General features: G+C 54.8%; 3 protein-coding genes and 1 long non-coding RNA gene across 7 annotated transcripts in view; 2 read left to right on the top strand and 2 right to left on the bottom strand.

Moving 5' to 3' along the window:
* The window catches only part of PEMT (phosphatidylethanolamine N-methyltransferase), a 43580-nt gene extending 40497 nt beyond the window's left edge, over positions 1–3083 (top strand). For 2 of the 3 annotated variants that reach the window (XM_040590836.1, XM_040590837.1), the window contains exons 6-8: positions 4–78; positions 828–888; positions 1647–3083. In XM_040590836.1, the coding sequence (XP_040446770.1) occupies positions 4–78; positions 828–882 (130 nt within the window). In that variant the 3' untranslated portion in view covers positions 883–888; positions 1647–3083. Of the gene's footprint in view, positions 1–3; positions 79–827; positions 889–1643 lie in introns of all 3 variants that reach the window. The other variant, XM_040590838.1, reaches the window with a different exon arrangement.
* Positions 3084–3303: 220 nt separating this feature from the next.
* Positions 3304–9714, bottom strand: LOC121086719. The gene is made up of 2 exons (XR_005827440.1): positions 4147–9714; positions 3304–4030 (listed from the first exon to the last, which is right to left on the bottom strand). It is a non-coding gene; the product is annotated as an uncharacterized LOC121086719 (long non-coding RNA).
* Positions 9715–11115: 1401 nt separating this feature from the next.
* Positions 11116–13167, top strand: RASD1 (ras related dexamethasone induced 1). 2 transcript variants are annotated; one of them, XM_040591603.1, is made up of 2 exons: positions 11116–11540; positions 11826–13167. In XM_040591603.1, the coding sequence occupies exons 1-2, from the start codon at positions 11255–11257 to the stop codon at positions 12374–12376; spliced, it is 837 nt and encodes a 278-aa protein (XP_040447537.1). In that variant the 5' UTR covers positions 11116–11254; the 3' UTR covers positions 12377–13167. The 2 variants fall into 2 exon arrangements, with proteins under 2 accessions (XP_040447537.1, XP_040447538.1); XM_040591604.1 differs by having other exon boundaries at positions 11897–12256.
* A 903-nt stretch (positions 13168–14070) lies between these two features.
* Positions 14071–19706, bottom strand: MED9 (mediator complex subunit 9). The gene is made up of 2 exons (XM_040591601.1): positions 19548–19706; positions 14071–15821 (listed from the first exon to the last, which is right to left on the bottom strand). The coding sequence occupies exons 1-2, from the start codon at positions 19685–19687 to the stop codon at positions 15605–15607; spliced, it is 357 nt and encodes a 118-aa protein (XP_040447535.1). The 5' UTR covers positions 19688–19706; the 3' UTR covers positions 14071–15604.
* Positions 19707–25695: the final 5989 nt, after the last annotated feature.

The raw sequence follows: 25695 nt of genomic DNA, 5'->3' as shown, positions 1-25695 counted from the left end.
CAGGCACGCAAGCCCAGCTGGCCTTTTGCTGACAGCTGTAGTGGCAATTTCCTACACAATCGCAATGCTGTATGAGGGGTGAGTAGCTCTGCAAAACTGGAGAGCTTCTAATTATTTCTACCAGTTTTAACTCCTGAGGTTTTGGGGAACTGCAGAAGTAGAGATGTTTTTTCCAATTAATTCAGCGAGGAAGAAGGAAAACAGAGGATTGTTTTTCAGTTGTTTTGATAATGGGCAGATTCCTCTCTGAAACTATTTGCTGAGTTCTAGGAACATTTATGCGTTTGTTTATTTTTATCAAAATGAGAGCTTTTTTTCTTTCGGGTGCCTGATTCCGTCTGTACAAGAACAATAAGGCAGGCAGGGAGAGGACTCATTGTGTCATCTGAAGAGACCCTGCAAGAAGAGCGTGCTTTTTATAGTTCCTTGGATGGGCTTCTCTGAGGTTTTGCACCACAATAGCCGGCAGCCCAGGACAGAGCAGCCCAGAATTGTTCCCAGAAGCAGTGGTTGTACTTCAGTGAAAAGTCTTTAGTATTTGCAAGAGAGCGGAGATGCGGAGAGCTGAGGCTGCTCTGCATGCAGGGGGAGTCCGAGCGTGTTCGGAGCCTCATCCCACCTGACACGGGGATGGGAGCAGCTTGGAGCTGCTTCACAGTCAGAGAGACCGAGCCGAGGATTGCCATGGCACAGGAATAGTCAGGCTGTGCCAGCCTGCGAAGGGCAGAGTTTCTAGGTGCAAAGGAGAGCACACAGTAGTCCTGATTTTAATTCTTCACCCCTTCTTTTGCCCATCTCTCCCCAAATTCCTATCCTCCCGACTACAGGCCTTTCACAGAGGAAATATATCGGCAGAAACAGAAGGGAGTGAAGAACAAGTAGCAACAGGTATGTTTGCTGATCAGTGTTTCAGCAAGAGGGGCTGCTTTGCCAGGCTCCCCCACCTACGAGCGCGTTAGATGGGGACGGGAGCAGCATCCGCTCTCCCAGTGCCCCCCTGCCCAGCCCTGCCTCCCCCGGCTCCTCCAGAGCCCTTTCTGCACTTCTCAAGGGATTTGAGCTTCAAACCTCCGCAAAAACTCAGGTAGGAAGGCTTTGCACAGCAGCGGTTGTGTCCGCCTCTTGGCACCCAGCCAGCAGCCCCCAAATTGTTTTGATTATAGACTTGAGAGTCAGTATGAGGGAAAATTGCTGGAGAGCTTCAAGGCTCTAGGCTTAGTCTAAATCAGGCAGAAAAAAGCAGCTATTGGCCATGGCAGGTGCTCCAGCGATGGTGCAAGAGGGCAAGCGTGCCCCACCACCCCACACGGAAATCGAGCATCCCTGCCCCAGGCTTCTCCTTGCCTGAGCCAGGAGTGTTTCTGCACAGGGGCTTGCACCAGCTCACCCCAGTAACCCAGCAGGGGCTTGCTTCTGGAGCCAAAGGCTTCTGCAAAAGCACAAGTCCCTGCCCAGGCTCCTTTGCCGGGGGTTAAATGCCACCCTGGAAGCTCCCAGTGCCTCTGCCCGCTGGTGGCTGGAGAGGCTGGACAAGCACACAGTGCTGCCGAGGTTTTGGCAGCCCGGTAGCCTCTACCCCGGCACAGACGGTGTAGCACCGGTGAGGTCCCTAACATGCTCTTGTCTCTTTGTCTTTTGCAAAGCAGTGTCTCGGATACCTTGGTGCAGCGTGCCTCTGGTCCCCACGCTGTCCGATTTGCCCGTTTTCCTACTGAGATGTATCCTACTAATTAGCCCAGCAACCCTTAATGAGCCAACTGAGCACCCTGCGGTATTGGAAGCAATCAGAGGAACAGCCCGAGCGTGGCGGCACCTCCTCGCTGCAGCCCACAGGAGCTGGAGGTCCCTGTCCCCAGGTCTCTGTCCCCATTGCTGGGTCACTGCAGCTCCCGCCCGTGAAGGCGATGCTCTCCCAGGAACCACACAGCTCAGGACCTCCTGGCCTCTTCTCCCACACTGATTAGCGAAGATTGCAGGGGAAAAAGCAGTTCAGCGCCAGCCCTGGACTGGAGGGCAAGCAGAGTAATGATGGAGACACTGGGGACCTTTGGCAAGTGAGCTCTGAGCGCAGGGAAGCACCAGCTCCGGCTGATCCTGAAGATCATCTGAAGGTGCTGCTGAAGAGCCACGGGAAGCAAACAAAAGCTCGGGCGAAGCAACAGCGAGGGCTCAGGAGCCCCTGAGGCATTCAAACATGGCTGGAAGAGGGGAAACTGCTGCCAACCCAGCAACAAACCCCCTCTTTTCTGGGAGAGGGAAACCTCCCCGTCTAGAGCGTTTCCCACCTGTGCGGAGCCTTGTAGCATCGCCGCACTATTTGCGAAGTCTCCGAGAAAAGTGACTGAAAAATGTGTAGAAGTAAATGTATGATTTAAATCGCCACCCAAGGGGGATGGAGGGATGGCAGCCATCCCACGGGAAAACCCCAGCCTGGAGAAGACCAAGAGGAAGAGTCAGTCGCTGTCCGTGCCCTGCAGATATCCCATCGCTGGCCGTGTCGGTGCCCTGACCCGCTCCACACCCACCCAGCCCCTTTCTTTTCCCTGGGAGCCAGGTGGGGGTCCTGCCTGCCTTCCCCACCATGCAGTGCCTTCCAGCTATTGTTCACTGCCTTGCAGGGGCGGTGGGTGGGAGGGAGGGATAGGGCTGCTTCTGCCTTCTGCGCTGTGCAGCAGCCGGGTACGGATCTGCCCCTTCAGCCCTGCCACCAGCCTCGGCCAGTCCCAAAGAGCCCGGTGCTGGATCCTGCCCTGAATGGGAACATCCCAGGGGTGATGCTCCAGACCCAGGCTCAGTGTTTACAAATTCCCAGAACAGTTTGAGAAATAAGCTGTAAATGACCAAAAAAAAAAGCAGCGTAAAGCCCCCGGCAGTGGTGCTGAGAAGGGAGCTGTGCTGCTGCCGAATCCTGCGCAGGCACCAGGACGCGGTGCCACATCTCAATGTCATGTCCCCTCCGCAGAGGGTCCTCCCTTTTCTCAGTGTCATCTCCGCGAAACGGTTCGATTTCCTTTTGCTTTGCATGTTGTAATTCACCCTTCGGGCATCGCTCAGCAGGAATTAAAAGTGCTGGTTTCTTTTCAGTTCAGCCTGTTTCCTTCGGCCAGGCACACGGACGCTGTGTGGCACCGCTTCAGAACGACTTTTTTTGTTTTTCACCAACTTAATGACCTTCCTCTTAAAGACTTGGGCATAGTAGTGTATTTTTAGATAAGTTTCCACATCCCCTTCACAGTTAATGTTTTTAGACGGAGGCTAAAACAGCCCAGTACCCATAGCAACCAGCAAGGAGAGGACACGTTGCATTATTCAGACAATTTATGTCAGAGTTGCCAGTCCTGGCTCAAAGTCTCTGATGTAAATAAATTCAGATTTGTTGAGAGGTGAAATCAGCATTTACCGAAGAGACACGTGCTGCTGCGGGAAGGATTGCTCTTAACAAGAAGTCAGCGAGGGCTGTATTTTTGCTGTCTTGTTCCCAGTCTGGGGACTGTGTACACTTTTCCCTGTCCCCTCTGCAAGGTCAGGGGGACACCAGTGGTACCATTCCCATCCCCAGCCAGCATCAGCCCCACCAAAATGGGTGTCTGTCACTATAAACCCCGGTGACGGAGCTGCTTTCCCTCCTGTGCTCACAGCATCCCAAAGGCGCAGGGGTTTGGTGCTGCGCCGGGGCTGGCTTCACGGACTCCATCCCCCTTGACCTGCTCTTTCCAACCCAACCCTTCCCACTTCCCAGCCGCTCCGTGTTGGCTTTGCATTGTACAGGGTTTGCTGTGGGACTATGCCAGATCCCCGTTTTTAGTAGCTCTTGCCACAGCAGCCAGCACGGATTAACAAGCCTTCGCAGAGCTGCTTCTGGCTGCTGTGGAGCTGGAGTTCGACGTTTCAGAGGCGTCTGCTCTCTTCCTGAAGGGAAGGTGAAGTTCAAGCCCATCTCACAGGGTCCAAGCCTACCTTTGTCCCTCGGGCAGGGGGTTGGGGCTCTGGCCAGGGCCAGTCCCCAGTGGTGCTGTGCAGCTCGCCTGGGCTGCCGGAAGGAGAACACAGAGATCATTAGTTATATTGTTTAACAGTATTTAACAATGAGGGATTGGGGGGCTGTCCTTGCTTACAAGGGAAAATATTTGATTCCTCTCCAATCACCTAATATTTCTAAGAATTGGAGTTTACAGAGGGTGGGGATGAAACCTTCAGGCTGAGCATGAAGCACTGGGGTTGTCGCAGCTATTTCCCTCCTTCCCATCCTCAGGGCCAGCACCTGGCTGCAGCTGGGCCACATCCTGCATGGATGCAGGGGTGGACCTCATGGCCTCCAGGTCAGGATGAGATTGCTTCTGCTTCCAAAGGAGAGACCTGCGCTGTCAGACCCCCAGGACCATCCGCTTGCAGCCTTGGTGCCATGCTGGCATGGGTATGTGCATCCCTCCAGCTCTTGGGGAGGCATCGAGCACCAGGCAGAGTCCCTGGAAATGTGGTCATGGGTCTGGTTTTGTAACTTCACAGCTTCAAAATCCAGTGTGGGGCTTGCTGGGCCCATCTGAGCTTGGCAAGGAGGTTTGTTTGTAGCCTTGGGAAATGCTGCACAGGAGGCTGTGTGCAGATACTGCAGATAACGCCTCCCTTGATGTTCAGGACATTTCTCCAGAGCAAACACCAGGAAAGGGGAAACTAGTTAAATCACAACTCCTGCCTGGCAGGGACGGCTGGATCACCACGTCCATCACGCTGCACTGCCTCAGCTCACCCCATCCTGGTGCACAGCCCCCGACAGTGGCTGTGCCCACCCTCGTGCTCCACGCGGGTTTTCTCCACGTGGCCACTTGCATGGCTCCCCAGGACGTGTCTCCCCTTCCCAAAATGGCATGTGTTTTTTTTTGGGGAGGGGGGATCACCCATACGAACCCAAACAGCCCCAGTGACGGGCACGTGATGTGGGCCCAGCTCCACACTCGTGGGATGCTTCATCCAGGGACACCTTGGGAGATGGAGGCTGTGTCCTGTGGTCTTTTCCCTGAAGGCAACCTGATGGTGGGGACCTCCAGAACAGGGGACACTTCCCCAAAGGCCCTGCTCTCCGTTGTCACCACCCATAACCCACACCCCTATTTGCTTTCACCCAGCGCTGCTGCACTGCCTTCACAGAACGGCCACTGGCCCTTCGGTGGCAAACAAACATGCTTAGCCGGGAACGGAGAGTAAACACATGGTGCAATTGATGCAGCGTGTGTCGCATTGGTGGAGCGATGGAGAAGTCACCATGTCCCCGGGCTCCTGCCAGGCTTGGATTGCTGGTCACGCTTGGCTAGGGAAGGAAACGGGGGCTCAGGACCCTGGCAGTGGCTCCTGCACCCATCCTGACGCTGGGGCTGAGTCCCTGCACGGCCGCTCGTGGGCAGGGGGGACTGCCTGGTCTGCCAGCGGTTGGGATTTGATGCAAAAGCAAAGATGAGCTTTGAGTGCAGGTGGTATGGGGGTGTGTGGGCACTGAGTGCTTTATCAGGGACCCCTTAATCCAGGGAAGGCAGGCAGGGGACACAGCAGGACTTACCTTTACGGGGGAATAAATCAGTCCCCTCTGTCCCTGCTGTGCAGGGAAGGCAGTCTGGGTTTTAAGTGGTCACAGAGAAATGCAATGGGAGAGCGCCCTGGTGGGAAGCTATTTCCCGGTGGGAAACCACCAGTGTTGGAGCCTAAACAAATGCCTGTGGCAGGACCAGGATCCGTCCTGCCTCGGCAGAGCGAGGGTTGAGCCTCACAGTCACTGCTGGCAGGCTCCTGCTCTGGGGTCTGTGGATGCAGGCAGCCCCCGCCTCACCAGTGCCCAGGGGATGCTTCAATATGACCCCCAGCCCAGGGAGGGCAGCACCCCATACCCACCATTCCCCCTGCCCTTCTCATCACCCCTGAGGGACAGTGTGGAGACACCATCCACCCCACCCCGGCCCACCTCCGCCCTCCACCCCAGGGGTCTTTACGCACGGAGCTCCCGCCATGTGCCAGAGGACAAGTTACAAGGCTGTTTTCTTTAATTTCCACACTAAAAAGCCACCCCGGGACAGCCAGTGAGCTGGCCACGCTGTGCTGCATCCTCCTTGGATCTTATTTAAAAAAAAAAAAAAAAAATCCTAGGAATGTGCTGCTTTTCCCATGTTGCGTTTTCTTCAGAGGGGAACTGTTTACCGAGCGGTTCCTTTCTGAATCAGGGTTGCAGGGGGGAGGCAGAGCAGCCAGAGCCCCCCAGGAAGGCAATGTCGGGGCCAAGCTCTGCCTCTGTCCTGCTTTGGGCTGCACCAAGGCTGAGAGAAGCCTCGAGGGTCCTCGTGTTGGGGTCAGCCCTCACCCAGCTCAAGCCCCCCAGCCCCACACCTCCACCCCCAGCCTCAAGCCCTGCGCTGCCCTCAGCCCCCTCCGGACCCCGCCGGAGCAGTGGGGGCACATGCAGGACCGAGACACAAAGCACCCCCGGGCTCCAAGCCCTCGGCACTGGCTGCGCATCCCTCTGCTGGTTCCATCCGTTGCTGCCCAGCTGGCTCCCCACCTCCTCTTGGGCTTTGAGTTTTGTCCTACCCTGGCAGCCGAGGGAACCCACCTGAAATCTGTAGCAATGCGACCGCTGGGGTCACAGAGCCTCCCTCTCCGCCGTGCCTCATATTCGGGGCCCTGTCGCTGCCCATCTCCAGTTACAGGTGACATTTCTCTCTAATCCCAGGGAGGCTGCTGCTCTCTGGAAGGGAGCAGAAGGCGCTCGAGTTTGGGGACACATCCAGGACACGCAAACGCCTTTTGTCCATGCTGGATGCTGGCGGGATGTTGCTGCCTTGAAGCAAACTGTGGGCAAAAGGCTGGCATGAGGTGGGATGGAAACTGAGAGCAGAGGATTCCCAGGCTGCCCCTGGCTTGGGGAACCCCAGTTCTGCTCTGTATGGAGCTCTTGGCCCAGCTGTGCCTCGTGGTTATTGACAATGAGTTCATGTCACCTGGGTGCACTCAGAGTGGAGATGGTTCCATGGCCTCTGCTGGAGAGCAGAGCACTGTCCCTGGGGTGTGAGGCAGTGGGACCAAGCCCCCTGCGGTGTGGTGCCACAGAAATCCAGCGCTCACCACGTGCTTGGTCATCCAGCACGTGTTTGTGCTGCCGGTAAGGAAAGCAGTGACACTGAGTGAGCCCCTGGATAACACCACTTCCCTGGCTTTGCACTGCGATACCGGCATTGCAGCCCCATCCCTGGGACTCTGGCGAGTTTATTGCAGCAAGCACACACCAAAGATGGGAGAAGGGGAGCTGATGCAGAAAGTCCGGAGGCCACGGCACAGCACAAGGCTGCTCCGGGAGCTGCATCGTGCTGGGCACAGGGATGGTGTCTCCAAGGGAGCTCTCACCACCCCTTGCCTGGATGACTCAAGGAACTGGGGATTTAAGGCATGTCTCAGGCTTTCAGGTTCTCTTTTAATCAAATCCCAAATGCTAAAAGGAATCAAGAGACATGAAAGTGTTGCTAAAGAAGTAGGGGGTGGGGGAAGGAAACAAATAAACCCACCCCCCTGGTCCCCAGCGACAAAGCAGCCCACTTCTGCATCATATCTCATCTGGGAAAAATTATATGTTGTGAATTACGTGCTTCTTCTGAAAAGCCTTAAAGGAGATTTAATAAAATGAGACAAGCTAATAATATAGGGAATGAATAGCAACCCTGGATGTTGCATCTTGATTTAATCAGATGCTTTTTCCCAGGGGGACAAGCAAGAACTATAGCTAAAGCCTCCTTTCCCTTCCATACCCAGCTGCTCCACTCTTCCTCCAGCCCCTTGCTCCTTCTCTCGTCCCAGGAGAGCAGCCAAGGCAGGATTTGGGGTCCCACAAGACCCCACTGTTCCCCAGTAGCCGCTGGGAAACGCACAGCCCACGCTGGTTATTTGTGAGCGGGCTAACAAGCAGCACGCCGGGGTGCTGTACACAAACTGGGAGGGGGGGCCTGTCTGAAGACCAGGTCCCTGTCTGGGAGTGGAAAAACAGGAATTGTGGGGTAGGCTTGGCTCCGTGTGCGTGCTCCCAAAGCCCTGGTCCAGAGCCCAGGGATGCTGTGTGCTGCTGTGCAGGGGACAAACCCCTGGTAGGATGCGAAGCAACCTAAGAGCAACGGTAAGGAGCTCGAGTCGGGTGTGCTCCTCTGCATAGCTTGGGAGAGGCTGCGGGGTCTGCGTGTGCCGGGGCGGCAGAGGCAGGAACAGCCCTTCCAGCCTGGGTTTTTTCACCGCTTGCACCCGTAGGACCCAGCTGTGAGCCGAGGCCAGCTCGACCCCGGGGTGACAATACTTCCCAGCTCCGCAGCACACTCGGAAATCAAAGCCATGTTCTGATGTCATTGTTCTTTTCCAAGTATCCCCCCGCTCGCCTGTCCCTGGGCCGGGCGGTGTGGTGCACGCTCCTGCCTCCTGGTACATCTTGCTTCCTACATTTTTGCAGAGGCTGCTGCTGCTGTGAGCTCTATCTTGCCTCTTGCACAGTTCGTCCAAGCCAGACCCTGAGGAGCCGCATGTTCTGTCACTGGGATGTTTGTGTGACTTTCATGGAATCTCCCTCCCTCAGCCACTTGCTCGTGGTCACTGGGTGGGTTTTGTCCCTCAGCAGGTGGCTGGTAAACCCCAGGAGGGTGCAGGTAGGGAGAGGAACAGCAAGAAAAGGGGGGCTGATGTGTGCTGAAGGTGTTTGATTCCATTAAAGGTGTCTGCAGCCACTGGGTTTTGCGCACAGCAGTCTGCCTGCAGCTCTTGCTGTACCGAGCACCTTTGTGAAAGATCCTGTATCCTCCAAAACTGGGTGAGGAGCAAAACACCCCGCAAAGGGCAGGGTCAGACTGTGCAGGCGGTATGGCAGCCGTGGGGAAAATGCTATTTTGCCTGCCCCTGCTTAAGACTCAGGCTGTTTGCAGTCAGGTCAGAAATAGGTGGTGATTTTTAGCAGAGTCATAACTGTGGGAAGGCTTTGCCTCACAGCGAGGTGGGTCCTGCATCATCAGTCACTGGCAGCCAGCTCCCGGCAAATGTGCTCTGCTTCCACCATGAGACACGTTTCTAGATGATCTTGGGGGGACTCAGCCTAATGCCTTGTAATGCTCCTCTCCTTAAGCTCTGTGTGACTCTGCAAGGAGCTGGGCTCTGGAATAGCACAGGCAGTGCCCATATTCCCTCCCCTGGAGCTCCCGCAGCCATCAGCTCTCCTCCGTCTGCCCAGGGTCCCTGCCTTTGCTTTTGGGGTGTCCCCATCAGGATGGCACCCCTGAGCCGAGCCCACGGGATCCTGGCGGCACATTTGCCTTGTGGTGTGCTCTGCCTTTGCTGTCGCCAATGAGCCTTTTGGAGGCAGCAAATGGATTTTCCGTGGCTGAAGTCTGTTAACCTAGGAGCAGACTTCAAGCTGGCTATTTTTACCTGTTCTGGCACTATTAATAGTTGTACGGTTAGCAATAAACGCCAGTCGAGATATTTGATTTGTCTGTCCCCCCAGAGGTTGGCGCTTCCTATTCCCCCTGTTGTTTTCCATCAACTGCTTCAATTAAATGATCTTGTCGTTATTTTGGGGTGATACATTTGTGCTTTGCAATCGGCTGTTAAACTCCTTCGCTGTCTCACACACAGATCAATAAACATAGGAAGCTGTCCCACTTTCTCTTCCCAAAGTGTCCTTGTGCCTTTGCTGCCAGGCTGGATGCTTCCCTGCAGGCAGGGATGGGGCCGTGAGGGGCTGTTTGAACCAACCCTCCCTTCCCCTCCCCCTGCCCCCCCCCCCCCCCCCCCCCCGACAACTCCAACTCCTCTGTAAACCTTTGGACAGTGTTTAAATTAATATCCAAGTGTAAGACCACACCTGGGGGAGATGGAAAGCTCAGCACCATCCGTTTCCCAAGCAGTGCTGATGAAATACACCATGCTGCACAAATTTGTGTGTTCTACCTGTCCCTGACATCTGTCTTGGTGTGTAGGTAAGGCTTCTGCTATCCTGAACCTTATTTAAGTGTCACCTTTTGGGGTTTTGGGGGTTTGTTTTTTTTGGTTTTTTTCCTAATAGATCCTCACAGGTGTTTTTAATTGACTTTCACATTAGCCTGATGTGAAAGAAGAGCTTGGCTTTCCTTGGGCTCTGTCTCTCACTCATCGATGGTGCAGAGATCCCTCAGTGCAGCAACATTCCCACTTTCCCAGGACTATCGCCTGCATCTTGCTGGTCAGGGAGGTGCTGGTTCAGCTCAGCACCTCTGCAAGCATCCCGCAGCCCTGGGCGGCTGCCGGGACTGGCCCCTGCATCCCGCTCCAGTGCAACCAAGAACTCAGCACCCAAGATCAAGCGGCGCAGCTGCAGCCATGCACCCTGCCTGCCCCGGCAGCAGCGCTGCTGCCTGCACTGCGCCTGCATCCCTTCCAGCAACCTTCCTCCTCTTCTGCCTCCCCACGGCCCCCGCTGGGCCCTGTGCCGTGGCTCATGCCCCCAGGCCAAGCATCCCCAGCCCTGCTCGGAGCGGTAGTGCAGGTGCCCTGCCCGCCCTGCCCGCGCTGCCCGCCCTGCCCGCGCCCTCGCCTGCCCCCTAGCGGCGGAGCGGGCGCTGCAGCGGCACTGCGCTGGGCACCCGGGGCTGGGGTCGGGGCCAGCAGCCCCCTTCAGGGGACACCGAGGCCGCTCTCGGCCCCCGCCCCGGCCCCGCCCCGACCAGGGTCTTTTCTCTGGTCTTTCTGCGGGGCAGGTGCCTGCACTCCCGCCCCGGCACGGGCAGCGTTCACCGGAGCGGGGGGCGGGCTGGGACCCCCCGGGAGCCCCCGCCCCGGGTCCCTGCGGCCGGGGGTCCCACTGCAGGGGTGCGGAGCCCCTCACCGGGCTGCCCGCGGGGCCGCTGCAACGCACCGGGGCCCCGGGCTGAGCTGCGAAGGGGTCGGCTGGCAAACGGGACCGGGAGCGCGAACGGGGCTGCGAACGGGCCCGGGCTGGGCAGCGCCGGGAGCGGGGGGCGGGGGGCGGCGGGCCGCGCGCGGGGCCGTGCACTGACTCAGCCGCCGCCGCCCCGGGCCGTGACGCGCCGAGGGGCGGTCGCTGCTGCCTCCATATAACGCGGCGGCGGCGGCCGTGCAGAGCTCACACCGGCCTTTCCTGCGAGGGGAGAGGGGCTGAGCAGCCGGGCAGCCGTCGCCTTCCTCCCGCTCCTCCTCCTCCTCCTCCTCCTCCTCCTTCCTCTCCGCGCAAGCTGCACTTTCACCGGCTTCAATGAAACTGGCAGCGATGATCAAGAAGATGTGTCCCAGCGAGGCCGAGCTGAGCATCCCTGCCAAGAACTGCTACCGCATGGTCATCCTGGGCTCCTCCAAGGTGGGCAAGACGGCCATCGTCTCGCGCTTCCTCACCGGCCGCTTCGAGGAGCAATACACGCCCACCATCGAGGACTTCCACCGCAAGTTCTACAGCATCCGCGGGGAGGTCTACCAGCTCGACATCCTGGACACATCAGGCAACCACCCCTTCCCAGCCATGCGCCGCCTCTCCATCCTCACAGGTACTTGGCTGGGGAGTGTCAGGAGAAAGGGGGGGGGGGATCCCTTGCCAGCTTTCAGGGGTTCTTGCCCAGTTTGGGGATGTTTCTCCAGTCCTGGGAGGCGGGAGGTGGGATTTTGTGTGTGCAGGGAGTGGGCAACTTTGCACCCTGCACGGGGTGGACAGGAGGATGCAGGACCCGGGTGCTGCCTGGTCCTTCCCTCCCCAAGTCGCCGTGTGGCTTAGGCAGTGGGTCTCTGTGTGTCCCCATCCCTGGAACCATCTCACGTTCCCTCTTTGTCCCCAGGAGACGTGTTCATCCTTGTGTTCAGCCTGGACAACCGGGACTCCTTTGAGGAGGTGCAGCGCCTGAAGCAGCAAATCCTGGAGACCAAGTCGTGCCTGAAGAACAAAACCAAGGAGAACATAGAGGTGCCCCTGGTCATCTGCGGCAACAAGGGCGACCGGGACTTTTACCGGGAGGTGCAACCCAGGGAGATCGAGCAGCTGGTGGGAGGGGACCCCAAAAAATGCGCCTACTTCGAGATCTCGGCCAAGAAGAACAGCAGCCTGGACCAGATGTTCCAGGCGCTCTTCGCCATGGCCAAGTTGCCCAGCGAGATGAGCCCTGACCTGCACCGCAAGGTCTCGGTCCAGTACTGCGACATCCTGCATAAGAAGGCGCTGAAAGGCAAAAAGCTGCTGAAGGAGGGGGGCCGGGGCAGCACAGAGGAGGCGTACGGCATCGTGGCCCCCTTCGCCCGGCGGCCCAGCGTCCACAGCGACCTCATGTACATCAGAGAGAAGGCCATCGGTGGTGGGCACAGCAAGGAGAAGGACCGCTGCGTGATCAGCTAGGAGCCTCCGCTCACCCTGTGACGGGAAGGAAAGAAGGAAAGAAAGGAGGGGGGAAAGATGCTCGTTTCTGAACTGACTCAGGGTGGGCAGGTGCCCCCCCAGGCAGAGGGGGTCGCCTCTTCCCCAGCCTCCCTCCTCCCCAGGGATCACTTTCATCGGCTCCCTCCCCCAGGGGGGCATTTTGGGAGCGAGGGATGCAAAGGGGGAGGCTTTGGGGGGCAGGAGGGGGGTGTCGCCGGGACCAGCCTCCTGGGCAGAGAGACAGGGAAGAGTGAGCTGCTGGGCAGCCAGCTGGGGGGCTGAGCGTGGAGGGCATGGACCTTGGTGTTTCTTTCCCTCCCAAACCACCCAGCCTCGGGCACTGCCTTCAGGTGGGAGGGCAGGGGTCTGCCAGCACCTGCCTGGGGCTCTGGGGTTGGTTTTTTGTTGTTTGTTTGTTGTTGTTTTTTAACTTGAGAAGCTGTGCACGGCCTCTGGCTCTGTGTCGTGTGTTCGTCTGTGTCTGCAAAACACGTGCAGAAGACACTCCTAAGCTGTTGCAAAGACATTGCAGAGTTACAGCCCTGATGGACCAAAAAACTGATTCTTGTTTACATTTGTCTTGTCTGATTTGCAAGATTTGGGGAAGGTGGGGGGAGGAGGAAGGGTTTTTTAAAATAAGAAAATAATAGGCACTTTATGTAGGTATTGTTTGTCATTGACATGAACAAAAAAATCTTCAAGTGTTTCTACTGTGGGTGAAACTTGATGTTTTATTTTTTCTACAAATTAATAAAATCTTTTTAAAATGACACCTGTGGGTTTGCCTTTGCTTCCTCACCCTGCCCCCTAGCAAAACCCGATCCTGCTGAACAAAGACCTAAGCCCCACTCCAAGCTGCTAAAAACAGCCCCTCAGCTCAATCCCTTTATTACCCCATTTTCTTCGACTCCCAGTGCAAAGGTTTCCGCCTCTGCAAGCAGCAGATTTCTTGCCACACAGGGTAACGAGGGGCCACGCACAGTTAGTTACTCAAACGGGTCACCGAGCCAGGACTCTTTCCTCACTTCACTAACGCTGAGTGACGATCCTGCCAGCCCCATGACACGCCGGGCATTGGCATGCCATTCACCGCAGAGACCAAGCTAACTGACATCACTTCGTTATAAAGAGCTGATTGTGTTTCATGCTTTTTCCCGATCAACTAAGCACACTTTAATGATGTCAACAGAGTGATTCATTTGCACCCAGTCTGGGATATTGTTTTTATTTTGCAACATGAGTAAAGGAAGTACTTTGCTCAGAAGGTCACCTTTGCATCTGATGGTTTCTAATCTCTTCTCAATAACAAGTCACAGTAATCATTGCTAGAAGTGAAAGGGAAAGGGGGAAGAGCTCTTTCTGGCTCCAGCTTCTCTTTCAGTTCATTTTCAGTCCCTGTTCTCCCCTCAATTGGCAGATCAGATCTACATTTAATACACATTAATGGCAAAAAAAAATTCTATTGAAGCCACAAAAACTAAGGTGGGTGAGTGAGACTGCAAACCAAACCACTTCAGTTTTGTTTGAAACTTGGATTCAAGTTGACAGACTTAACTTGTTCCTGTGCTAAGTGCCAGACATTTCTTTGGAAACATGTTGTTTCTTCCAGCTCTGCATATGCCCCGATTTCACAGGAACAGCAACTGGCAAAAAAAGGGAAACCACCATCCAGGCATGAGACACAAGAATTTATTGAGCTGGGACAGGCAATGGCTGGCAGAAAGGTAATTTCAGTAATAAAAAGAGTGTACATTGTGCTTTGTTTATCTTGGTGTTCTGCTTTTCTCAGTGTTTACACACTGGCACCTTCCCAAAGAAAGTACTAGTAAAGTATTCCAGTGGGACAGAGCAATCCTTAGGCTACAGGTGAGTCACAACCATCCCTGCTATCAACAAGCAGAATTACTTGCCTTTTGGTTTAGGAAAGCAAAACCCAACCCAGACCTCACTTCTCTTCTTTTGAAGGCACCCTCTGGTGCTGGTTCTCAACAGACACTCTATTTCACTAGCTGGTTTTTCACCTCTTCTGCTACCGACCTGCACCCTCTTTCAAGATAATTGAGAGAACCGTGAGACTCAAGGTCCTGTCACACCTTCGTTAGTCAGTGAGATGCAGCACTGCTTACCAGGTTGTCATCTGTCACCGTAAGAGCTATCAGCAGGAGGACAGCAGGCAGGGAGCCCCGGGATCCATCTGAGTGTGATACAACATTCAAGAGCTTTCCATCAGCCACTGGCAAATGTTCAAGCCACGCAAATGCTTGTGCTTGTGGGAAGCCCCTGGGGCACTCTGGATGTGCAACTGACCCATCGTGTTGAGCTCGACTGCTTTCTCATATGCAATAACTAAAAGCTCTTATCATTTAAGCCCTTTGTTTTGATTCTGCTTGCCCTCCTGTGTTTTAACAAGATACACAACGTATTGCCTACAAGCCACACTCACCCAAGGAGACTTACACACCCAAAGCCTACCAAAATCCACTTCCTTGGCAGTCCCTGCTTCCAAAAAAGTGATGTAAAGACACAGGAGCTGTGCCCAGGCTATGCACATCCTCTGTGCTGCCAAAATCCTGCCCCTGCTCAGCCCACATCCACTCAGTGAATACACAAGAGGGGCAGTCTGGGATTTCTAAATCTTTACTTGGCTCATCTCAGACACAATCATCACTTGTTTAAAAAAACAGGGAGAGAAATACAGAAGTAATTGAAAGCAATCATTCCTCTTTCAACACACAGAGACTGGAAAGTGTCCCAGAGACCCTTTCCAGGAGCAGGGCCAAAGAGCTCACGCTTCTGTCTTATGCTCTCTTTATATTTGTCCACTTTTAAGGGGAAAAAATGCAGAAAATGCCCCCTTTTTTCTTGTTGAAGTTAACCACCAGGTACTTTGACCCTTAGCAAGGAGAAAACAAAATGTCTCCTGCTTGCATGTACAAAAAATAACCCCACCCCGAGAGGAAACAGATGCATATATAAATGCACAGTCCTGCAGCAGATCAAAGTGAACATACTGCTGTAATCACCATATGTGAAGCACACAGTGTTCTGGTTCAGCGTGACGTGCCTGTGATCCACTCAGACACAACTTCAGAGCAACACGACCGAAAAAGCATACAAGAAAGAAAAGCAAACTTCTTCCACCTCTTTCTCTCCTGTTCAGCCAAGAGAGGAGGTATCTCAGACCCGGAGAGCAGAGCTGTGCCCTTCCTATTCTTTGGGAATTTCAAACATGCAAAGGCTCTTGTACTTCTGCAGCAGTTCATTTTTGGTCCGGACCTGCTCCCGCAGGTTCTGCAGCTGCTGCTGCTGCTGCTCTGGGCTCACACCGATGCCAGGCATGGAGCTGATCAGCTTCCTCATCTCCTGGAACTTGTTCTTGAGCTCATTCAGCACCTGGTGAACATCCTGGCTGTCCTTGTCCATGCTGCAGAGAGGAAATTGAGATATTGTTAAATTCTCCTATTGGAAACACCCCTTTAGCCCACGGGGGTGACTGTCATTTCCAGTACAACCAGGGCTTAAACTGGAATTTACTGGGAAACTTTTGCCCTTGGTAATTCACCTATCCCAATAAAATGGACACAGACAGATATACAGCCTGGGTAGCCTCTGGGGCAAACTGGTTTCCTGCTGATCTCCAGCACAGAATCTGGTTACTTCAGGACCCATCAATCGTGTTAGGAGCTGGCCTGCAGTTCTAAAACATTACCACGGAGCAGGCTAAATTCTTCCTCTTGTTTGAACTCCCATATCTCTTTTTGGGGAAGGTAAGATTACATATGTGTGTTGTGTGTAGGCACCTGGAAAAAAAAGATCTCAGTCTCACCCATGACCCGTTGCTGCTGTAATACAAAAAAAAAAAATAAATCAATGCAGTCAAACAGCTTGACAGCAGAAAATAGAAACTGTTCCCCAAAGTATCAGAGAGTATCCAATGGCAGAGAAAATGGTACTTTGGAGCTTTAAAACGACTCTCTGGGGATGTATACCTAATAAAAGAGAAGCGACAGCTTTTTTTTTTTTTTTAAGAGCAGCACAATTGGTTCGGCAGCCAGCTCTGTGCTTTTCAAGGCTCAGTGTTGTCTGAGGCAATGTCTGCCCTCAAACCCTCATTAGTATCTGCCTCAGCTTTGTTAGCACCAGCAAGACGTTTTACCGATTCCAGGCAAATACGAGCCCCTGCTTCCAGGACACCTATTAATAACAAGAGCGGGATTCTAATGGTCTTTGAAAACTGGGAGCCTGTTCAATAGCCAGACCTAAAAATAAACCTGCTTGGCATGACCAGGGCAGAGAGGTGCTCGATCATAACTTTGGGGAATCATGACACGGCTGAGAACGAAACTTTTAACCAGATGGTCGCCGTTTGTTTCAAAAGCCTGTTGGAACAAAATATTCATTACTCTCTTCTAAATAAAAATGCAGCTGGTACTATAATGTATCCCCATTATGCAGGCATTCACGGTCAGGTCAGCAGTGGAAAAATACAGGCGCACACACAACCCCATGGCACGTCTGGGGAGGCATGGGCTGACACCGTCTTTAATCCCCCGTAGCTGCAGGCTGGCTTTGAGAGGGATGTCCTCCCTGCTCCACGTCTCCCCAAGTCTTGTTCCCTTCACCACACATAGAGAACTGACAGCTGACTGTCCGGCTGGTTGATCCAAAGGAATAATTATTTCATTTTTCGTTGGCTTGTTTTTTTCTCTGATGGGTGGTTTTCCTGCTGGATCAAGCCACTGAAGCAACTCCCTCTTTGAGGGCACGGACAGGCCAGAGTAAGGAGATGTGGGAAGAGACTGCAGCTGCCTGCAATAACGCAGGATTCAACGCAACGTCCAGCCACAGGCAGTGCTGACCGACTGTGTGTAAGACCTGCCTTAAGGGACAGTGTTCATCGTTCTACCAGCACAACCAGCTGCCGGCGGAGCCACGCACTGGGACCTCAGCGGCAATGCCGTTTGACTGTACAAGGTTGAAAATATCAGCAAGCCCTGCTTAGGAAAACTTTCCCTAGACCCAAACAACAGGAAAGAGCACATGTCCTTGAATGTAAGCAAATTTACGCGGCTCCTGAGCACAGAGTCACCTTGGAGATGTGTCTTCATGGCTGAGTCAGTGTCAAAACAGCAGGGCTGGGCTCTGTGACTAGTGGCAGTGTTAAAGGATAATACATTTGCCATCTGTCAGGGACATGAGGCAACACATCCCACCACTTGCCTCTGTGGTCCTACACGTCTGCAGCACTGCTCAGCGTACCTACGTCTGCTCAAGCTGCCCAGGAAATGCCGTGTATGAAGCCAAGGGAGGTAGCACGGTAGCAGGAGTGGGTGGCTCAGTGGGACAGGGCACAAGATATCCCAGGGACTGTCATCTGTGGGTCACCGTGACCTGGTCAGTGACGTATAGGAATCTGGGAGGTCTCAGCCCATGGCTACTGCCCACTTTGCTTATGTACATGTGCGTACCTGGCAATGGGCTTAACCTCACTTCTGTGGTCTGCACAGATCAGGCAGAAGCAAGGTCGGGGACAAGTTCCCCCAGCACAATGGGGCAACGGAGGGAAATCAGACAGTTTGCGTTCTCATGCCCTCATGTTTTGCCTCTGGACCAATCTGTCTGGGGATATTCAGTCTTTCCTTGCCATGGCTCACGCTGCAGAGCTGTTAAGGGTGAGATTCTCTGACCTTTCACACATCCTTGATACGAGTGAAACATCAGCGGGACACAAACCAGCCTCAGCTCCTAAATAAGCACACAGGGAAAGGGCAGCCAGGCCCACAACCAGTAACAAGGGAATTCATGCTTCCCATGCCCTCCACCTCTCCCTGCAGGCTGCCCAGGTGAGAGCACAGAGCTGGCCTGGATGGCTTTTCATGGCACAGCCATGACCCTAATGGGACCTCACACAAGCATCTCTAAAGGGGTTATCCTGAGCCAGAAATGTCACAGTTCTCAGGATCTGTTACCCCTACAGTACTTATCTTGAACTGGGAAGAGACCAATTTAACCTGTACTACTGCAGAAGCCATCCTCCCTTTTGCAGGTCCCCAGAAACCAGCTGCATTCCTGCTCCAGCAATGCCTGTACCTTTTGAGGCTGTTATCAGCCAAACAGTACAGTTATCTGGAGTGATAACCCAGCACAAGTACAACACTCCTGCTTCCTGGCTGTTACCGGTGGGGCATTGTCCCTGGGACGTGGGAGCACCTGCACCGCCCAGGTGACCCAAACACCAACCGAGGTACTGGTGTGACTCAGAGGGAGATGCACTTGGGGCTGCGCCAGCTCCCTCTAACACTATTCCCAGGAATTCCAGCTGGGAGAAAAAGGGCCAATGAGATGCTGGGAGGTTGGAGCGCATTACTAGAGGGGGGACCTCATTGCCCTGCTACCCACCTGGGGCACCCTGAGGATGCTGGCAGTTGGAAAGCGTGATCAGAAGGAGGAGCCCACTGTCCAGCTCCCCATTCAGAGCATCCCAGGGATGCTGGGGGCTGGAGAACATTACTAGAGGGGGATTCCATTGCCCCACTCCCTGTCCAGGGCACCCTGAGGATGCTGAGGGTGGGAAAGCATCATTAAAGGGTGGACCACACTGCCCTGCTCCCCACTCAGGGCATGCCTGAGGATGCTGGGGGTGGGAGAGCATCATTTGAGGGGGGGACCCCACAGCCCTGCTCCCCACCCAGGGCACCCTGTGGATGTTGGGGGCTGGAGAACATCCCCAGAGGGGGATCCCATTGCCCCACTGGGAGCCAGGGTACCCTGAGGACGCTGAGGGTGGGGCAGCATCATTAAAGGAAGCCCCATAACCCCACTCCCCACTCAGGGGATGCCTGAGGATGCTGAGGGTGGGACAGCATCATTATTTTTTTTTTTTTTTTTGGGGGGGGGGGTGTAGCCCTGCTCCCCATCCAGGGCACCCTGAAGATGCTGGGGGTTGGAGGACACCCCCAGAGGAGGATCCCATTGCCCCCCCGGGACCCAGGGCACCCTGAGGATGCCGAGGGTGGGACAGCATCATTCGAGGGGGGACCGCACGGCGCTGCTCCCCGCCCAGGTGCAATCAGCGGGCCCGGGGCTGGGCAACCCCGCACCGCGGTGCCCGGCTCGGGGCGGGGGGCCCGGTGGCCGCGGCCGCCGTTACCATTTGATGATGTCGTGGACGAGCGGCAGGAAGGAGAACTCCTCCTGCGCGGGCGGCGGCGGCGGCGGCTTCTGCTCGGCGGGCGGCTCGGGCGGCGGCGGCTCCTCGGCGGCGCGGGCGGCGGCGCCCCCCGAGGCCATGGCGGACCCCGGCCGGGCCGCGGCGCCGCGCAGTGACGGAGCGGGGCGGAGCTCGGCCGCGCCGCCCTTCCCGCCCCGCCGGACGCCTGCGCTGCGCCTTCCCCGGGCTGCGGCCTGCGCCGGGCCCGGGCCTGCGCCGGGAGGTGGGCCGAGCCGGGGCCTGGGCCTGGGTCTGGCCCGGGGTTTGGGCTGGGCGTTCTCCTGAGCTTGGCCTGCGCCTGGGCTGGGATTCGGCTGGGCCAGCACTGCGGTCTGGGCAGGCCTCCCCCTGAACCTGGGCCGGGGTCTGGCAGGCCTCCCCTGAGCTTGGGCCGGGGTCTGGCAGGCCTCCCCTGAGCTTGGGCCGGGGTGTGGGCAGGGCCTTCCCCTGAACTTGAGCTTGAGCTTGAGCTTGGGCCTGGGCCTGGGCCTGTGCCGGGATCTGGGCCTGGGCCAGGGACTGCTGGGGCTGGGGCTGAGCCTGGGCCGTGTCCCTGTGCCCCCCAGCAGTCCCTGCTCCCAGCCAGGCCCCTCACACCCCACTGGTGCGTTGCTCCGCACAGGACTGAGCTCTGCGCGGGAGGTGGGAGGCTGGAGAAAGGGCAGAGCGCAGGGTCCTGCACCCCGAGGGCAGGGCAAGGAGAAGGGCTCCCAGCCCCTCATTGCACGCAGATCAGTGAGCTGAGCCTGTGCGCATCCCTCCTTTTTGAGCCAAATCTTAGGGGGAAAATCACATATTCTGTGTTAAATCAGTAACACTGCAGGGTTTTGCTGTTGCTTTTAGATCCCAGCTTTCTGCTGTGGTTTTTCATTAGTTGGTGTCCTTAGTTTGACTTTAATGCAACTGGGGACAATATGTTGAGGGGGCTGAGTGACAGGGACGTGGTCTTTGTAATGCCTTAAAGATGGATACTTATGTGTGACCAGGCTTTCTGCCCAAGGGAGGAGGCACAGCTGACATCAGTCGGAGGGGAAGCAAGCTGGAGCGTTGGCTGAGAGCCTGAGCTGGAAGCTGGAGGAATCTGGAGGGAGAGAGACACAAATCTGGTGTCAGGGCTGGGACCGCTGCGAAGCTGGGAGACGGGGATGAAATGGGGCTCTGGCGTGACTGACCTGTGCGTGGAAGAGGCGGCTTGAGATGGCGTGTGGTCAAGGTTGGGAGATGGAGGGTGATGCCTCTCTGCACCAAACGGCCTCAAGAGTTTGCTTCAGCAAACGGCTGTGGCTGCCTTTAAACCCCTCTGTCAACACAAAGGATTGCAGCACTAATAATACCAGCCACAGTCATGAGTTTTTCTTCCCAAGTTGGCCTAGAGAAAATGCATAATTTAATTTTTCATTTGAAATAGGCCCCTCTGCTCAGTTATGAGCCGAGGATGACTGGGAAGGCAATTTTCTTCTTTAAACCAATTTCTTTTGAAAAAGCAAACAGAAGCTATTTATATATCAAATGAAAATGCTGGTAACCATTTAAACATGTGGAGTATTGACTGTTTGTTCTAAATATAGCAGATGTAATCGCTCACTTTGTTCCTACTGTCAGGAATAGAGCCTGGCTCAGGCGCTGATGCTGGAATGTGCGAAGGAGGAAGGAGCCCGGGGGAGCCCAGGTCCTGCTGGGCAGATCCCTGCGGGGAGGCTGGTGGTATTTATGCTCCTTGACTGAGCCAAGCAGGAGGTACAGGATGTCGTGTCCTTTGCATGGAGCTGAGCTGAGAGGTTCATTTCTGTCACTTTTTATGGGCTGTTTCTAAAGCAAGGCTTCGTTCAGGCTCTGTGGGGGACGCTTTTCTCTGTACTGTGCCATCTTAAACTCTCCCCTTGACTTGATGGAGGAGGGCGGCTAATTGCTAGGCTGCTGGGCGCCTGCCTCTTGTGGGTGAGTGAGGCAGTCGTCAGAGCAGGTGACAACATGCAGATACCATTCAGCCGTACCTAAAGCCCTGTCAATCAGCATTTCTTTGTGTCATTCAGTTCCCATTTTGGGTCATGTGTTTCCACAGCAACTGAAACACACAGCTTTATCTAGTGTGCCTCCTTGTCCCTGCCTCTCACCTTCCCTGTCTTGTGGGAACAGCTCCTCCAGCTCCCTCAGGTGACCCATCTCCCTCCTTTGGGGCTTGTCACATCTTGTGGCAAGCCCAGGGGAGAGCGAAGATGTTTTGTGGTAGGGTTGTGGTTTGACAGGCTCCTCCATCACTGAAGATGCTGGTGAATTGGTTGGGTGAGACTGTGTGGTCACCATTTGAGTGTCAGCTTGTACGAGGGGCACAGTAGAGCTGTTGTCTGTACCATGATGGTGTATCCCGATCCCTGGTGAGGACTGCAGGGGGATGTGAGACCCAGCTGACATGCTGACAAGTGTTGACCTCAGGCGAGGAGCAGTGCTGGTGTGCCCTAATCTTCACCTGCCCTTGTGGAGCTCCAAGTTGTGAGACCCTTGTCCTCACAGGGTGACTGATGGCCTGGGTTATTTCCTTGCAATGCAGTTCCTATTAGATATTGCCCACAGTGTGGTCTTCTTCATCCATGTCACTTTGCAGGCCTGTCGGGTCTCCATCTCGAACAGAAGGGCTGTGTGACCATCTGCTGTTCTGTGGAGCTGGTGTTGGTCTGCAGTTCTACCTCATTTTCAGTCTGTATTATTTTTACCCCCTGTCAGTTCCTCAGCAGAAGGGTTTGAATGAGCAACCTATGAAAACTAGTGAGGCAGCTAAAACATGAACAAAATTGCTTAGTGTTGAATGAAAAGAGTAATTTCCCCCTGGATTTGGTAATAAACCTGAAGTGCAAATGATCAACCCATTCCTCGCATTTGATTGTGGCTCTTTGTATAATTCACTTGCTGGACAGCCAGTTTCTGAAATGTGCAAATGTCTCCAAACCATCTGATCTCGGCATCTTAAAACCATCATGCATACTTACTGCTCACCCAGACATTTGGTTAACCCATTATCCTGAAAACCAGCTGATCAAATATTCTATATCCAGACCCTCTTTTGTTATTGCCTGTTTCCTTTACGATACCAGTGTTACTCTTTCTTTTTTCATTTTTTTTTTTTTTTTTTTTTTTTTTTTTTTTGTCGTTTCTGTACAAATTGCACCTCTTGTCTGCTTCCAGAGGTAACTTTTGAGGGATTTACCACCAGTTACTTAATCCAGCACCAGGTGACTGTGCCTTTCACTGTTTCCTTACAATGACTTCACATTTTTATATTGATGGTCTGGCATTTCACTGGGCTCCACTTCTTGCTGCCGGACCATCTGGAGCTTGTTGTGCTGTTGCCACCAGCTCTGTTAAAATTTTTTACTGTGTGGCTATCACCAGGTTGAACTTTATCTCTTCCTCCTGCTGCTGCACTGCATCGTCAGCCTGATTTTCTATTTAAGTCTTGCTGTGCTGCCGTGCTGGGATAAGTCTGTATTGCTAAGTCGGGAAGGTGTTGTCAGGCCACCTGGGATGGGGTGATAAGAATGAGAAGTTCCAGCTCCAGTCCTTGGCTGTGGTCAGCAGCACAGAAACGCTGAACCTTTTCTTTAGGTCGTGGCTGTGATCCTGCAACTGCTCAGGTTCCTGGCCAAGATCCCCCTAATTTTGACCGGATGGGAATTTGGTCTTGGGCTCTGTTCTGAGTCCTGATGTCATTCAAGACCCTGGTGTCCCAGACTTCTTGGGGGGTGCTGATGGGAACTGGGGAGGTCGTAAGTCAAGCTTCATCTGTTGAAGTAATGTTTTAGCCAAAGAGATTTAGGCCCTGGAGGTCTGGCTGCCCCGGGACATGCAGCCCGGCATCACCACGCGCTCCCAGAGCTGCTGGTGCCCCAGGTGCTGTTGGTGGTTAAGATCCAGCTGGTATGAACAAGCAGCACCAAACGTGTCCCAAGCACCTTGGTGCCTCCGGGAGCTCACCGTGCTTTGGCACAGCCGCTTGCTGCTGGGAAAACCGCAGTGCCCCGTCCCAGGGCTGCCGTGGGGAGGAGGGCTGTCATCCCATGGCCCAGGAGATGCTGTCCTTGAGGAGAGTGGCTGCTTCTCCCAGGCAGCCCAGTACAGAGGACAGAGCCTGGGACAAGAGGTGGCACAGGAGGTTTGGCCAAGCTGCTTGTAGCTCGGGGTTGGGTGTCAGAGCTGCAGCGCATTGGCCTGGCCGGGAAGGCCAACGCTTCGGTGCACCGAGCCTCGGAGGGAGCATGGGGATGGGTCAAGGGCACAGGGAGTGCCCGGTGATCTTGTGGCGTTCACTGGTGCCACCCCATCGCTGAGCAAACAGGGAGGCTGGCCCAGGCTGTGTGCCACCACAGGGAGGCACCCATGCCAGTGCGTGGGCAAGGCTGGCACCAAGAGCTGCTTGCGCAACGCCAGCTACGCAGAAACGTGGATCCGGGAAAACACGCTGGATCAGCCGCAGCCCCCAGCCTGGCCCATCTCTGGGTGCAAGCGTTTCTGAAGCTCGCTGTCTCCGTTGGGCAGCGCTGGGATATCCCGGGGTGGGGGGTCCTGGGAGCCACCAGTCCTGGCAGGGTCCCACCAGGTCATCCCAGAGTCGGGCTTGAGACTCCCAGCCTCAGTTTCCACCCAGTGCAAAGGGGTGAAAGTCACCTCGCAGAAGCAAGGCAGGAGCTTGGATTGTGAATTTGGGGTGTCCCTGAGGAAACCTACCCCTGCGGGGGGGATGTGCCCTTGTTACCACCGGGCAAAACTAGCTCTGTCTCCCAGCTGGCTCTCTCCTGTGGCACAGTGACTCAGCCACGTCCCTGCCTTTATTTACAAATAATGAGTTTGCCACACAACACGTGCTGCAAAACACGAGGCAGCGGTGTTTGTGCTCTTGATATGTACTCGTGGCCTTGAAGCAATGCTGCAAGAGCCTGCACCAGTGCCCGGTGCCCAGCCTAGGGCATCCCTGACCTGCTGGATGCACACCCTGCATGTTGGGCAGGTGATGAAGCGGGACAGCACCTACCTGTGTGTCCCTGGACACACACATCCCTGCGTGTGCGTGCATCCCTGCGTGTGCGTGCATCCCTGCAAGTGAGCGTGCATCCCTGCGTGTGCGTGCATCCCTGCGTGTGCGTGCATCCCTGCGTGTGCGTGCATCCCTGTGTGTGTGTGCATCCCTGCAAGTGAGCGTGCATCCCTGCGTGTGCGTGCATCCATATGTGTGTATGCATCCCTGCAAGTGAGCGTGTATCCATATGTGTGCGTGCATCCATATGTGTGCGTGCATCCATATGTGTGCGTGCATCCATATGTGTGCGTGCATCCCTCTGTGTGTGCATCCCCTGCGCTCATGCATCCCTGGGTCCCAGAGCAGCACTGCCCTGCGCGTGGGCACAGGGTGGGTTTCACAGCTCCCTCTGTTCAGAGGACACATTTGTCAAGATAAATTTGTCTGGATGCTTGTAGCAAAGACTTGCTAATAGGGCTGCTTTAAGGACATTAGTGAAATCCCTGCTCCATTTCTTGGTGCAGTTCTTATTCTGCTAAAGTGGGTCAGGCTTTGTTTGTGTGTTTGTCAGGTTCCCTTCAAGTGTGGCAGCAAAAGCCATTACCTTATGTTTGAGCACTTATAAGTGTTGCTCTTTGGTTATTTAATGCAGGGGGAGAGGAAAGGAGCGTTGTTCAGACTTTTTTTTGGCACCACTGAAAAGGCATCAGGTTCAGATTTTAGCCTGTCCTTTGCTCTAATTGCAAATACAGTTTCACGATAATTGGCCTAATTACTGAAAACAGACAAATTTTACGTGGGCTTTGGAAGATTAATCAGGTGTCCTTGAAGAATTGCAGTTTTATATGCCAGAGCAGTGAGTGGGTTTCTGGGGCAGCGCTTGGCATCGTGGGAGACACATCTCCCTTGCAAATCCAGGCACTGGGAAATGGCAAAGTCTCCATCCACCTCCACTGAGAAACCATTTAATCCTTCTCCCGATCTGGGGAAAGGTGCATTTCTGCAGGACCAAGGCCATGGCCTTCTTCCCCGGCCGTGGGCTCCCTTCGGCAACCGCAGCCAAGCCCGGACCCCCGGGTG

Source organism: Falco naumanni, chromosome 4, assembly GCF_017639655.2.
Source record: "Falco naumanni isolate bFalNau1 chromosome 4, bFalNau1.pat, whole genome shotgun sequence".
Lineage (NCBI taxonomy): Eukaryota > Metazoa > Chordata > Aves > Falconiformes > Falconidae > Falco > Falco naumanni.
Note: the sequence above shows the minus strand (reverse complement) of the source record. Positions and strands in the feature narration are given on the sequence as shown.

What these genes read in the sequence shown, in the direction of transcription:
- RASD1 (XM_040591603.1), top strand. Translation starts at nt 11,255, where the DNA reads ATGAAACTGGCAGCGATGATCAAGAAGATGTGTCCCAGCGAGGCCGAG. An exon ending in CCGCCTCTCCATCCTCACAG is followed by an intron (nt 11,541 to 11,825) that starts GTACTTGGCTGG and finishes CTTTGTCCCCAG; the next exon opens with GAGACGTGTTCATCCTTGTG.
- MED9 (XM_040591601.1), bottom strand. Translation starts at nt 19,687, where the DNA reads ATGGCCTCGGGGGGCGCCGCCGCCCGCGCCGCCGAGGAGCCGCCGCCG. An exon ending in GTCCACGACATCATCAAATG is followed by an intron (nt 15,822 to 19,547) that starts GTAACGGCGGCC and finishes TCCTCTCTGCAG; the next exon opens with CATGGACAAGGACAGCCAGG.